At 46.7% G+C, this 13,348-nt stretch overlaps 1 protein-coding gene across 2 annotated transcripts; it reads left to right on the forward strand.

Annotated features, from left to right (window-relative positions):
• Nucleotides 1-2,274: 2,274 nt before the first annotated feature.
• elovl1b (ELOVL fatty acid elongase 1b) lies at nt 2,275-12,723 on the forward strand. 2 transcript variants are annotated; one of them, XM_037469376.2, is made up of 8 exons: nt 2,275-2,425; nt 10,434-10,536; nt 10,621-10,811; nt 10,936-11,016; nt 11,100-11,156; nt 11,258-11,363; nt 11,591-11,727; nt 11,919-12,723. In XM_037469376.2, exons 2-8 carry the CDS (start codon nt 10,458-10,460, stop codon nt 12,219-12,221), a joined length of 954 nt encoding a protein of 317 aa, XP_037325273.2. In that variant the 5' UTR covers nt 2,275-2,425; nt 10,434-10,457; the 3' UTR covers nt 12,222-12,723. The 2 variants fall into 2 exon arrangements, with proteins under 2 accessions (XP_037325273.2, XP_037325274.2); XM_037469377.2 differs by lacking the exon at nt 2,275-2,425 and adding an exon at nt 7,656-7,887.
• The last annotated feature ends 625 nt before the right edge of the window (nt 12,724-13,348 follow it).

Raw genomic sequence — 13,348 nt, forward strand, 5'->3', positions numbered from 1 at the left:
CTCAGCCCTCCCTGTTTTCCACTGCTTTGCTTTCTTCTCATCCTGTAGGCAGAGCAGCCGGCCCTCTCGTCCCACCAAAGTCCAGCCCTCTGGTAAAGGTCCTGAGAAAGCAACCCCTCCTCTTAAGCCACATATAGGACACACGGAGCAGAATCATCCCACAAACATCTCTGGATGTTTGGCAGTCCGTGCTGCTCTTTTTTTTCCCCTTTTCTTTTTTTTTTTTTTTTGTGAACTCTCAATAACATGTCATTTAAATTCTTGGCCTTTTTTAAGATATTGTCGTTGAGTTCAAAGCCCAACCTTAAATAGATAAAATGTTAGTGTTCAAAATACATTACTGCATTTAAATCATGGGCAAACAAGGCATGTTTGACTGAGACTGTCTATTTCCCGGTGCCCCTGGGGCGGGGGGGGGGGGGGCTGCCCCTTCTCCCTGCAGAAGGCCCTGACTGTTCGCTTTGTCTCAAAAGGTGAATGTGTTCGGTGTCGGTTTCTCTGCTGCGTAATGTCATCCCATCTGCAAAAAAACAAGAAGGGGTCCACTCGTTGTGATAGGAGTCCCTCCGGAGTGGTTTTGGATTGAAGTGGCGAGATTCCCAATTTCGCGCCCCTTCGTCAAGTAACGTGTAAAATGAGATTTTATTGTGTCCTTTTCAAGGAGCTGGACGATGTTGTATTGGAGAAATTCTGACCCTCTTCCAACAGTCATGGGTTTCAAGAAGCATTCTCTCGTGGGAGGTAGGAAAGAAATGTTGCTAAAGTTATCCTTGTCCATATATGGAGCCCAACGCAAGCCCCGAAGACTCAATAACGCATAGCCAATACTTATATGGGGCCGATAATTAAATAGCTGGTATTATGGTAAAGAAACTAATCCATTGAATTTGATATACCAGAGTTTTAAACCATCTCTAACTTTTTGTTAACTTTAAAGATTTCCGATCTTGTACGATGTATTATACCAATGGTGAACTACAACTCAGTGGATTTATATATTTTCATAGTGTTTGAATGGGAGCAGAGTTGTGATGAGTTGCAATGATCCGACATATCCACTTGGAGTCACTATGACTATTACTATGAGTGTAGCTCCATGTTCTAGTGAGCTATAATCAGAGGAATAGCCTGGTATTCAGACCAGGTGGGTTTAAATACTGATTTAATACTGTTCAATGCCCATCACCTCGGCATAAAATGTTAATATTCTGCACGATACAAATGAAAGTAGCCAGGGTTATTAATAGAATACTATACTTTTATTGGGAGGAAAGCGTTGTATAATAAGTTTACCAAACTAAAGGAGTAGACGACATAGGCGGGAAATGATGCCCTCAGTCTTACTGTCATCTTCCAGAGACGTGACAGAGGAGGAAGTGCAACCAGACCTTCCTCAATCCCTTTTTAGGGATACATCTGTCTATAAATCAGGAGGAAGTTTATTACAATTTTGAGGTGAGTACAAAATATAGTTTGACCCTGAAGAATGTTCAGCTCTCTGACATCTTACCTTTGAATATGTAAACTATGCAGAAAGCATCACAAGCAACAAAAAAACAAAGTGATCTTATCCTTTTATCTTTGGTGAGGGTCCGGACGTGAACAGAAGAGAAGATCCGTCACGCATGGCACACAGACAGGTTCTTTCATAATGTGAACTGTCGGGATGTCGGTTGTGACGTGTTGTTATGATTTATCCTTTGTCAAACATTATGGAGTTGTGTTAAATGTTAAATGTGGCATGGTTTCATTTTGTGATTTGTGGTTTTGTACTAACCCCCAGTGCCAGGTATCACTTTTTTGCAAATATCATGTATACAGAGGTTGTGTTTAAGGCACGATTGGTGCTTGAAGAAACTAGCAAGTGTGCCAGATTAAAATAAATAAATAATCAAACCATAAAATGAAGCCCAGTGTTGCTTTTTTTTTACTTCCGAAGCACAATGAAGCTGAATGAATGAAGCTGCTGAAGCTGTCGTTATTGGTTCCTCCCAGAGGTGACATTTAAAACAATGTATCATAATGAACTTAAACGGGTTAAATGTATATTTATGCCAGTGTTTCTCATCAGAGAGACCAAACTGTGGTGTATAACCCAGTGGAACCTATTCCAGAATTTAGACAGGTCCCCTCCCACCACAGGAGAAGCCCGGTCACCCGCCGAGTCGTCGTTGACAATCGAAGACGCAGCCGATTGATCTCACATCCGATGGCGGCTGACGTTTGATTCAGTCAGCTGGTCGACGCCATACTTGGAGAGAGAGAGAGAGAGAGAGAGAGAGCGAGAGATGACTCCACCTTTTTGTATTCCTGCTGACATCGAGCGGTCTCGCGTCGTGAGGAAGGTTTCCGCGGAGAGGAAGAGGAAGCGGCTCTGACTTCTCTTCACGCTGCTTTCGACACTTTCCCTCCGCTTTTCATTCAAGTGAGTAACTAACGTTACTTTCTTGTAAAAAGTGTTGACTCGACGAGGTTTTAGTTAACTTCAGGTGTGTAAGTATATATTAAATACATTTTTTTGGGGGGGGGGGGCGGGTCGCGGTAGCATCCAATTTCCGTGACGTCCCATCAAAGTGTTTCTCTTTCAGGTGTCTTTTTGTGTTTTTCTTTTCTTTTGCAGTTTGAACTGCTAAGGTGTAGGCCTACAAAATATATAATTCATATGTATTTATTTTAAAGTCGTTGAGGCGCGTGCGCGTGGAGTTTGTTTTGCGGCTTTTATTGTTTGTCTTCATTTTGCACCTGTGCTGCGGACAAAGAACTCATTGACCGGGGGGGGATTCTGTGATGATCCTATGATGACTCAGATGTTGGGTAAACGCACTTCTCGATCACAGGTGGACCAGAACTCACCTGCGGGCCCCGAGCTCGAACCGTCCTGCTTCTGACGGTTCACCTGCATTCCCGTGTACCACCTCATCTGTTCCATGCTTCTTGGTGACACAAGTTTAATTTACTTTACCATGTGTTGTGTATTTACCGGGCTGGCCTCTTAATGTGGGGAATCCTGGGTCAGAGGTGATGTTTAACTACCCCCCCGCCCCCCCCACGGAGCATAAGCTGCTAATCAAATTAGACACATTTACATAGTGTATATATATTTTTTTTTACATTGTAGGACTTATTTTCAGTAAAACTCCAGAGACATTTGGTAGGATGAGGAGGAGTTGAACTTTGGACCGAGTGATTCTGAATGCATGAGTAAATGTTGGCGTAGCATTATGAGGTTTTATAACCACTCTAATAATGTTATCGCCCGCCTTGATTGCTGCGACAGCACATTTGTCGGCCTCAACGCTCGTTGAATTTTTTGCCATTGCGGGATAAAGTCCGAACGGCCGCGCCTCGTCCTTGCAGTGCATGCTGGGCAAACGACACGGACATCGTGGGGTTTTATTCACGCGAAAGAAAGCAAACTGTCACCTGTGAGTTTGGTCCAGACAAAACGGCACCGCTTGTGAGACAAACGCATGTCCCACAATGCACCTGTAGCTGTTCCTCCAAGGCCTTCGTGTCAGCCGGCCCCCTTATTGACGGCGTCCTGAGGCAGGTTGCGGATCGCTGGCTGTGTGTGTGTGTGGACATGTAAACATTAGCCGTGGCTCAAGGTCAGCCAGCCCAGGTGTATCTCCGCCGGTAATGTAAACACCGCGGCATTGTGGGGGTTAGCGCTCACCCGCTGCCCGCTGCCTGCTGTTATCGTGTCGTAATCTCCTAGAGTCAACACTTTTACGGCAGCGAGTTACAGCCAGCGAGGATGACTCGAGTTTCTCTTCTGACCACGTTTCTTTTCATGTCAGCGCAGGGCGTCAGTCGTGCAGCGTTTCCCTGCCCGCCGCAAAGTGTCCTTCACTTCTTTCCCCCTGGGGTATTTAAGCGCATCCTAAGCTCAATGCTTATTCACAATGTTAGGCCCGCACATACCGCCCCTCTGCACCTAAGATCTGAAGGTCAGGTAACATGCGCCGACTCAGACTTCTTTCAGAATAAGTCGGTTTGTGAGAAGTGGAATTTCAGACGTCTTAAAAAAAAAAAAACGTTGTAGTTTCCACATCCTGTGAGGAGGGAAACTACCTCACACTCGACATTCAGCATTTCATTTGGGTGATAGTAAGACCTCCAGTAAGGTCCTCAGTAAAGGACACTGGGCTACACTTTGTGTAGTAGGAGTCAGTTTTTGTTTTTTGTTCCGACGGCCTTCAGAGGACTTGTAATTTTTACTTTGCAACCTGGATAATATTTTTCAAATGTATATTTATTTGGATATCTGCTGCTCACACAGGTCAAAATGCTGTTAAAACAGCTAAATTGTCATTTTTTTGAAAATTAGGCCAAAGGTCACATTGTTCCGTTTACACAACTGGTCATTGTTTTCTCTCTCTCTCTCTCTCTCTCTCTCTCTGTGTGCGACATACAAGCCGCATCAGAACATCCCAACTCCAGTGCTCTCACGTGTGCTCGGCATCATCACGTGGAAGCTCTTAGTCGTAGTAGAACCTACAATGAAGCCGCGGTTTTAGTCTCGCATAATCTCCGTCTACGAGTCTTTCACACTCGCCTCGTTTAGCAAGTGTGAGGCTGTTTTTTTTTTTTTTTTTTTTGCGGACTGTTTTTTGCGTCCAGTGAAGCAGCCGCACGGTTTTTTAGTTTTGCACGGGCCCCAGTTGTGACACGTAGCTGCAGAGAAGTTGTATCTGTAGGTTTGTTTGAGGCGAGACGGAGGTGTAATGGCCCCTGCTTACGCGTCCTTTTAGATCAACTACCTGGATACTAAGTGCCGTCCGCTTATGTAAAGTTTAGGGTGAACTTAAATGGTTTACAAAGCTCGGTGCTTTCACCCGAAGACACATTTCTTGCCTTGTTTGAGTTCATTAATCTCCATATTCTCCATCTCAGTATTTTGAGGTAGACTTTTTCCACCAAACAAGTGATTGATAACACCTACGTTGGCACAATTCAAAGTTGCCCTTTCGCGCGTGGCCTAATCTCACCGATTCCTCCGCTACAACAGCTCCTTTGCATTACCATTTGCAACGTTAAATCTTAACTGGCTGCTGCATCTCTCGGGTGTGATATGCTAACTCGGTCTCCCTCACGTCTGCTGCACCTGCTGAGCTGCAGCCGGACGCATCACGTGTTGCAGGTTCTCCTGAACATCACTCAGGAACAGCTGGGGGTTGCGGAAGTGTTCTTCAAATCTGGGTCAGAGTTCAGCCCCGGACCTTCGGGTCAACGGAGCAGAGTGTGCTGGTCCTTGCAAAATGACGGCCAAGTAAGGTTAGAAAAAAAAAAAGGACAAAGTGCCGGCAAACGCAGACGTAAGCTTCGACCCGACCGGTCCGCGGAGGAGCCTTCGTAGCCGGTGGGTTCTTTCCTGACATCCGAGTCGTCGAGGCCTGCAGAGGGCTCAGGGAGGGAGAGTTAACCCGGTGTTTAGCAACAGGCCAGGTGTTATATTGCTCCCCCCCGCCCCCCCTCCACCCCACACACACACAAACACACACGTCAAACCTCAGATGACCACAATGAGGGGGCGGAGGTGTAAACATGTCAGTGTCAACAAGTTTACTGACATGCTTGTGCTGGAGGGGTAACGGCCACAAATACTAACTAATAACTACTAAATAATAGCAATAAACCTAAACTATGTTTTTAGCTAAATAAATAAAGTTTCAACAAGGCTTCAATCCAATACTATATTCTGGGGCTGTTATACATTTATTTATTGCACAAGACTAAATTTGGTTACTGAAGAGCTGTTTTAGATTTTTTTCATTTATTACAGTTGTAAAATAATCTCAACAAAGATGACAGTGACAGCGGATGTTTTCACTTGAAAGTAACAAAAGTATAGAAGTACATCACGTTCCCCTCACAGATTTTTTTTTTTTATTTTCAGTTGAATATGTCACATTATGTTTCAATATTATGCTTCACAATGGCACCGCCCCTCCTCCTCCTGCTGCTCCCTGTACCTCTAATCTCTCTCTCATTCTCTCTCTCCTAGTCTCTGTATAGACATTGGTGGAGACCACCCAACAATAAGCATGGTGTCTTTGCCTCTGTAACCAACATTTATTACTCAACAGTAGTAACAACCGACTGGGATTTGTCTAACTGAATCATTCATTTTGCGCCACCAACACAAATAGTTCTGCGACTGAACTGTTCCCAGGCAACACATCAATATTTCCTTGCACACAAGCCAGCTACTTCTACACATTGGTGCAGGCCAGCTGCTTGAATCTCGCACATTTAGCTCTCATCTGTCCTTTAATTTTTAGCCGTTGTTATGGGAACACACTCGTGGTTATTTTGTGGTCAGATTGTTCTGCTGGCTTTATTGAGGTGAAAAATCATGCTTTTGTCTGTTTAGCTGTTTGTCCTCGTTTTAAATGTGGCATTTATTCAATTTCTATATTTCTACTGTCATTTAACTAGTTTAAAGCTTGTGAGCGCTGACAGACGCCGTAATAAAGCGTCACCGAACCTTTCCAGCTCAAAACCAAATCACTAAAAACTGCAAACCAACCATCCGTCTTATCTCACTCTCAGAGCGGCATCAATTATTGACAAAGAATATTTGACTCCCATTACATCATTTGACCCGAGTCCTTGACCTTGTCGGCAAAGTCAGATTCCTCACAGGGCTGTGACATTCTGGTGGAAATATTGGACTCGGGGCTCGGCTGTAATGCTGCACACTTGTTCCTGCTTTTACACTTTCCTGGTCAGCAGATCATCGATCGGGATTAATTATTGTTTTTTATTAACCAGGATCATCAATCATAAAGATTAAAGTTTTTATCAGTGGTCCATTTGAAGATAAAGTTCTAGATGTGGTTACACATCTATAACGTTAGTGGAGCTTTTTCTCCTCCTTAAGTTGACCTCTTGTAGCATTTCTATGGTTGGAAGATGATTGATTTTCCAGTCGCTCCCAAATTTGGGATCACAGGAAAAAGTCCAAAATGTGTTTCATTTGGCCATTGCATCAAGTTTAACTCTGCACTTAAATTACTTTTAATGAAATGCATGCACTTAAGTAACTCTTTCTGTCATTTAGTCGTAAACGCCGGTTTCATGCCTGCCGGATCTGACTTAGCCTGCTTGGCTATTTAATGCATTAGTTTACGAGTGTGAATGCTGCCTTGCCCCACCCCCCCCCCCCACCCCCGTCGATCGCCTCCGACCAGAGATCGAAACAAGCGAGCTGGTTTTTGCTGAACGGGTGTCGGCCCCGGGGTCGAGGGCCCGATGGCGCTCCAACAATGGCCCCCTTTCACGATAACAAAGTCTCCTCTGATTTCCTCGCCTGCCGCTCCGTGAATAATGTTACCAGCCCACCCAAAAAACGTACAGGGGGACTCCATAGTCGTGTGTGTGTGTGTGTGTGTGGAGTTTTTTTTTTTTTACTTCAGTCCCACAGGAGAGAAGACGGTGGGAGGGGCCGTCTCAGCCTGGTTGATTTCAGGGGGAGCGGTGGTCGACAGAGAAGTTGATCTTAATATCAGGGGCGGGATTTAAAAAAAGGGCCCATCTCAATCTCGCCCCTTCCCTTCCCTCCCCTCCCCCCACCTCCCCTCCCCCTCCCCCCCCCGGCCCTCGCTCCGGCTCTTCCTCTCCTTCTGTGAGCTAGTTATTCATCCACCGTGTGAGTCAGGGAGGGTGGGGAATCGGAAGACTGCTGTACCAGTCACAGTCAGTTTACAGTATTCCATTACCCTCTCTCTCTCTCTCTCTCTCCCTCTCTCTCTCTCTCCCTCTCTTTGCTCCCTCTGCGTCTCCCTGCTCTTTTCCCGTATCGCTTTGCCGTCCCCTGGAAGGAAGAATCCCCTCTAGGCTTTTGATGATTTAGGGTGGAAAGTACCTCCAGGCTCAAAGGAGGTAAGTCGCACGTGTTTACATAGACGGCGAAACTAACTGACACGTTTATTTTGAGGAAGTCAGGCTTTGGTGTTGTAAATGCCCTTTTTGTAGCAGATACTCTCAGTCCTGGTTCATCATTAACTTCCACCTCGTGAGTGTGAACCGTTTCATCACTATGATTCATTGACATTCTCACAGTGAATGTTTCTCCTCCCCTCCCCACTCTTCCATGTCTCTCCCTTTTCGTAGATGTAAAACCAGCCGCCGACAGGGAGTTCTAAACAGAGTAACGTAAAGAGGACATACAGGAGTAGCTGTTTTTAAAAATGAAATTCAAAACCCTGACTTGTGTCGCTCAGGGCGGCGCATTCCCGGCATTCCTCTCGAGAGGTGACAGAAGTCATTCCCTCGAGGGAGAGCGCGGTCACGTGTCTGAACAGCTCCCGTGGCTTCGCTCCCTCGAGGGAATAAAAAAAAAAAAAAAAGAAAAAAAAAAATTGCTGGGCAGCGTGCCGCCGGCACCCTCCCACAGGTATGCGGATGTTCCCCGTGGAGCGGCACACCGGGTTCAGCCGACACCTCGGAGCGCCAGTTCTCGCTACGGCGCGCCTCTGCCGGGTGGAGATTGAAATCAGTTCAGTGACACCCCCCCCCCCTATGGGGTTCGAGGTCTGAGATGCAGGGAATAGGATAGAAGAAGAAGAAGAAGAAGAAGAAGAAGAAGAAGAAGAAGAAGTGGTTTTCATTAACTGCTGTCTGTCTTTGCCACTTCATGGTGAGACTTTTTCAATGGCTTCATCGTGAACTTTTCCCTCTTGGCGCTCATGATCACAAGACCATCCTCCTGACTCGCACCGTACGTTTTATTATGGTCTGTATTCCCTTGAACCTTCCCTTTTTCAAGTGAGTCACATGTTGCGGGTTTTGAACACCAAAACTGGGGAAGAAGTGGCCTTTTGGTGTGTGTACACATTCTCCGCCATGTGACTCGATGTAACCCTTAAGCATCTTTCCTCAGAACGAGACCGTCTCTCCCCAACAGCGGCGACAACCCCGCCGCGTTTTTTTGCGTACGGGTTTCCTGTCGTGCATCTGCTGCACGACGACACCCTCATTTCCCACCTCCCGCAGCCGCTAGCGAGTCGTCACCGCGATGACGCGGCGAAGCCGAGCCAGCCCAGCGCGGCTGTTGCACGTGGTTCTGGGGATGCCGAACTCGATCACCTGGGAGCTTCAGACAGCGCGACCCGCCCGGCGGATACGGCGCCGTTGCTGCGTGGTTACGTGGTTTACACTTTTAAAAAAAAGCTGTACAGGGGGGGAATTCGGAGAAGGAAGATGACGCGCTCTTGTTTACGCTGTGGTTGTGCACTGTTCAGAATCTCCTTTTGACACAATGAATGCACAAAATGTGAACCTATGCACTTCAACGGCGGTTTTATTTATGCAAAAATGCTTTTAAAGTTTTCAACTCAATATTTCTGTGGGCTTTTTTTTTTTTTTTTTTTTGGACGTCAGTGCAAGTTTGTCCTTGATGTTGTAAGATAACGTGTTGCCTAGAGAACAAGTATTGCAGATAAGTACCGACTGCAGAGCCAGTTTAACACCAAGTGAAAACAAAACAACACGTAGAAATTGAATACTGAAAGCGAGTAAACAGCCTTAAAAACTGTGTTGTCAAATTGCATCATCTGAAGTTTGCTCATAAAATATCTTTTGGACTTCTTCCTTCCTTTTGTGCGTCACTCCTCACCTGCCCTCATTCCGCGACGTGAAATAAGCGCCTGGTAATGATATGGGCTCAAGGCGGGGCACGGCGGTTCTTCAGGCCTCAGGCGGTGAAAAGATTGTACAACAATAGCGTGGGAAGAGGGCGCCGCGCCCTGCTGGTCCTCTACTTTGGGATTACACTTTGCACTTTAATGTGGCAGGCCTTTTGTCAACAGGAACATTTGCAGGTAGGGTAAACCGCAGGGACATTGGTGTTCTTCTGCAGGGTCAGCGTGATGAAAGCAGTGTCTACACTTGGATGACGGTGTGAGGGCTCAGCGGTTTTGTGGGGTTTTTTTTGTTTTTTTTTACTTTGTCGAGCTTTCCGGTTTTTGTTCCCAGTTGGGTTCATTTGAGGGGAGCACTTGGTCTCCATGCAGGAGCCATGAGGGGAAGACACAAAAACCAGTAGAGTGCCGCCCTACTGTGGGATGAGGGATGTTCTCCCAGTTCCTTGTAGCACCTCAGTATTTTGGTTGGGTGTGTTTTTTTTATTTTGTCCAGCGAGAGCTGGTGGGTCTCGATCATTCCATTTCAGGAAATCGATCCAAACCAGAGCCCCAAAAAAGGCTCGTGATTTTTCCTATTGTCAAAGAAGTCGTGTCATCCATTCATGGAAGTGAGATGTTCAAAAAAAACACCACATCCGGATCGAGAGGACGTGTCTGAGACGTGCTCCCAATTTTACTCTTTGGTCATTCTACAAAAAAGGCCAAAATACGTTTTTTTTTTTTTTTTATGGAGTAATGACTCGAGATGAAATTAACAATGAGCTTTTTTTTTTTTTATTCCAGATTATTTGGTCACAATAATTCAAGATGGCAAGCATGCTCCAGAAGGTTCAGGAGATGGGCTCGCACGCCACGGACATCTACAACTACCTCTTGTCAGGAATTGGTAAGTTTAAACCAACAACAATACATCGCTCTACACCGTTGTTGTCTGACGTGTTTTTTATGTTTTTATTTCTCCGTGTCCTAGATCCCCGGCTGAAGGAATATCCGATGATGCAGACTCCTGTCCCCATGTCCGCGATACTGCTGTGCTACCTCTTCTTTGTGCTGCACCTTGGGCCGCGCACAATGGCCCATCGGAAGCCCTTCCAGCTGAAGGAAGCCATGATCGTCTACAACTTCTCGCTGGTGGCACTGTCGATAGTCATCGTCTACGAGGTGCGACTTGTCCCACGTTTAAAGACCCCCCCCTTCTCTACACATATGAACGTTCGCTTGTGTATTTCTGTAAGGAGATTCTGTCAATGACCACAAACCATTTAAATATAACGTTCTTATTTAGTTCCTGATGTCTGGTTGGGCCACAACGTATACCTGGCGATGCGACCCGGTCGATACGTCCAGCAGTCCCCAAGCGCTTCGAGTAAGTCCCCCCCCCCCCCCCCTCGCCGATCACTATGCATCTCTAGACTCCCGGTGATCTCCGATGTTCTCCCTCCTCACCAGATGGTCCGAGTGGCCTGGCTGTTCTGGTTCTCCAAGATCATCGAGCTCATCGACACGGTGGGTTTCAGCCCCTCGCGCTCGCCGCCCGGCCCCCCTGGTCGCCCCCGTGTCTCGGCTTTGACCCCCCCCCCGATCGATTCCCTCCCCTTTTTGTTCAGGTCTTCTTCGTGTTGAGGAAGAAGCACGGCCAGGTGACCTTCCTCCACATCTTCCACCACTCCTTCATGCCCTGGACCTGGTGGTGGGGAATCGTCTACGCTCCCGGTGAGCACGCGTCAGCGACATCTTGAATGTGACGTTGACCTGTGCAATCAGCAACCTCCACTTTCCTCCACTTGGCATCTGCTCTTATTTTTTCTTCTTTTTTTTTTAACGCTGTGCCGCCTTGATTTATAGTCCCGTTTAGTCGTGAGAAGATGATTGACCTAGAGCCTCTGACCAAATCCAGGAATGGGTCTTGTCTTCATGCGCTCTGTGATCCTTGCCTCCAGGTGGGATGGGATCTTTCCACGCCATGGTGAATTCCACCGTCCACATCATCATGTACTTCTACTACGGCCTCTCTGCTGCTGGGCCGCGCTTCCAGAAGTTCTTGTGGTGGAAGAAATACATGACTGCCATCCAGCTGGTAGGGACACCCCGTCCTCTGTCGTTCCTTTCATCGTCAACTTTTAGTTTGAATGCAGCGCCCGAGCGTTTCTATTTGAATTTTAATGCCTTTAATGGTTAGGGCTTGTTTCTTGGTTTAATGCCTGGGCTCCCAGAGCCTTTGAGACGAGTCCATCTGCTCGGCTGATTTCCTGGTTCCCTCCTCGACAGACCCAGTTCGTCCTGGTGTCCCTGCACGCTACCCAGTATTACTTCATGGAGAGCTGCGACTACCAGTTCCCCATGATCCTCCACCTCATCTGGATGTACGGAACCTTCTTCTTCGTGCTCTTCTCCAACTTCTGGATCCAGGCCTACGTGAAGGGCAAGCGGCTGCCGAAGCAGGGAGCGGAGCAGCGGCCGAACGGCAAGCGCCGCGAGAACGAGGACGGCGCCGACCACGGAGCGAGCAACGGCGCCGCCCACCGCCACGAGAACGGCGGCAGCCAGCTGAGCAAGATGAAGAAGGCGTGAGCCCCCGCCCACCCCCCCGGTGAACTACTACGGATTCCAAAGACTGTGTTTCTCTTCTATTTTTTCCCCCGTTTTAATCCCACGACTCGGGGGAAATGACGTGGTCGATGATTTCCACAGTCGGCCCTCAAAACCTTCGGTTGCTTTGTCTGTTTGTCGAGCTCGAGTCGGGAAACCAATTTATGGAACATACATGTATGAAGAGAAGATGTTTTTTGACCAAAACAGTATCTTCACTGATGATTGCAAAGAGCTCCTGGTTCAGCGTCACACTGGTATTCACCTCACATGCCTTCACTACTTCTCTGACCCCCACGTCGCACTGACCCCCCCCCCCCCCCCCGATGATGGATAACTGTACAGTTTCTATCAAACTTGAAAAGACTTTTTGTAAATAGTTTTACATCCAACAAAATAACTAATTTGTATTGGTTTAGACTTTCTAAATTTTGTTATATTGTGTATTTAAAATTTAAATGCCAATAAATTTTTAATTATCTTACACGTTTTTTTTCGTGCGTCCGTATTTTTCAAATTTGAAAAACGTTCGAGTTGGGAGTTGTGAAGACTAGCTGTGTCTCGACAAAGAAAAAGTGTTTGTGTTGCGATCTGAAGCCTCTTGTCTCTGCCATCTCAAGTATGTGGAGCCAGTAGGAGGTTTAACAACTGCTCCATTCTGCCTTGTTGGGGGGGGGGGGGGGAAGAAAAAAAAAAGAAAATCATTGTTTAAGAGGCGGAGAGAAAACAAGTATCCTGTGGACCGGATCTCCTCCCATCGCCACCGACCACGCACGGGTTCATCAGGTTCAGAAATGCCATCATATTAGCGCTCCGTTGGAATTGAGTTATTTAGGTCCATTCAGCCCGAACATGAATGCGAGCTGAACAAGCCACAATCCAGATAAACAGCCCCTTTGTTGCACAGTGTCGAACAGGCAGCTCTTCAATTGCAACTTGTCACCTAACCCTCCTGTCACATTGATTCATGATTGTATTACATGGCATTATATTACACATTGATGGTGTTCAAGTTAAACGTACCCCTTTTATCATATTATTTTCTCTCTAAAGCGTGGCCTTACCAAAGTGAAAGAGCGCATTCACGACCTGTACCCTCTTCATCTGCA

This window comes from Pungitius pungitius, chromosome 7, assembly GCF_949316345.1.
Source record: "Pungitius pungitius chromosome 7, fPunPun2.1, whole genome shotgun sequence".
Taxonomy (NCBI): Eukaryota; Metazoa; Chordata; class Actinopteri; order Perciformes; family Gasterosteidae; genus Pungitius; species Pungitius pungitius.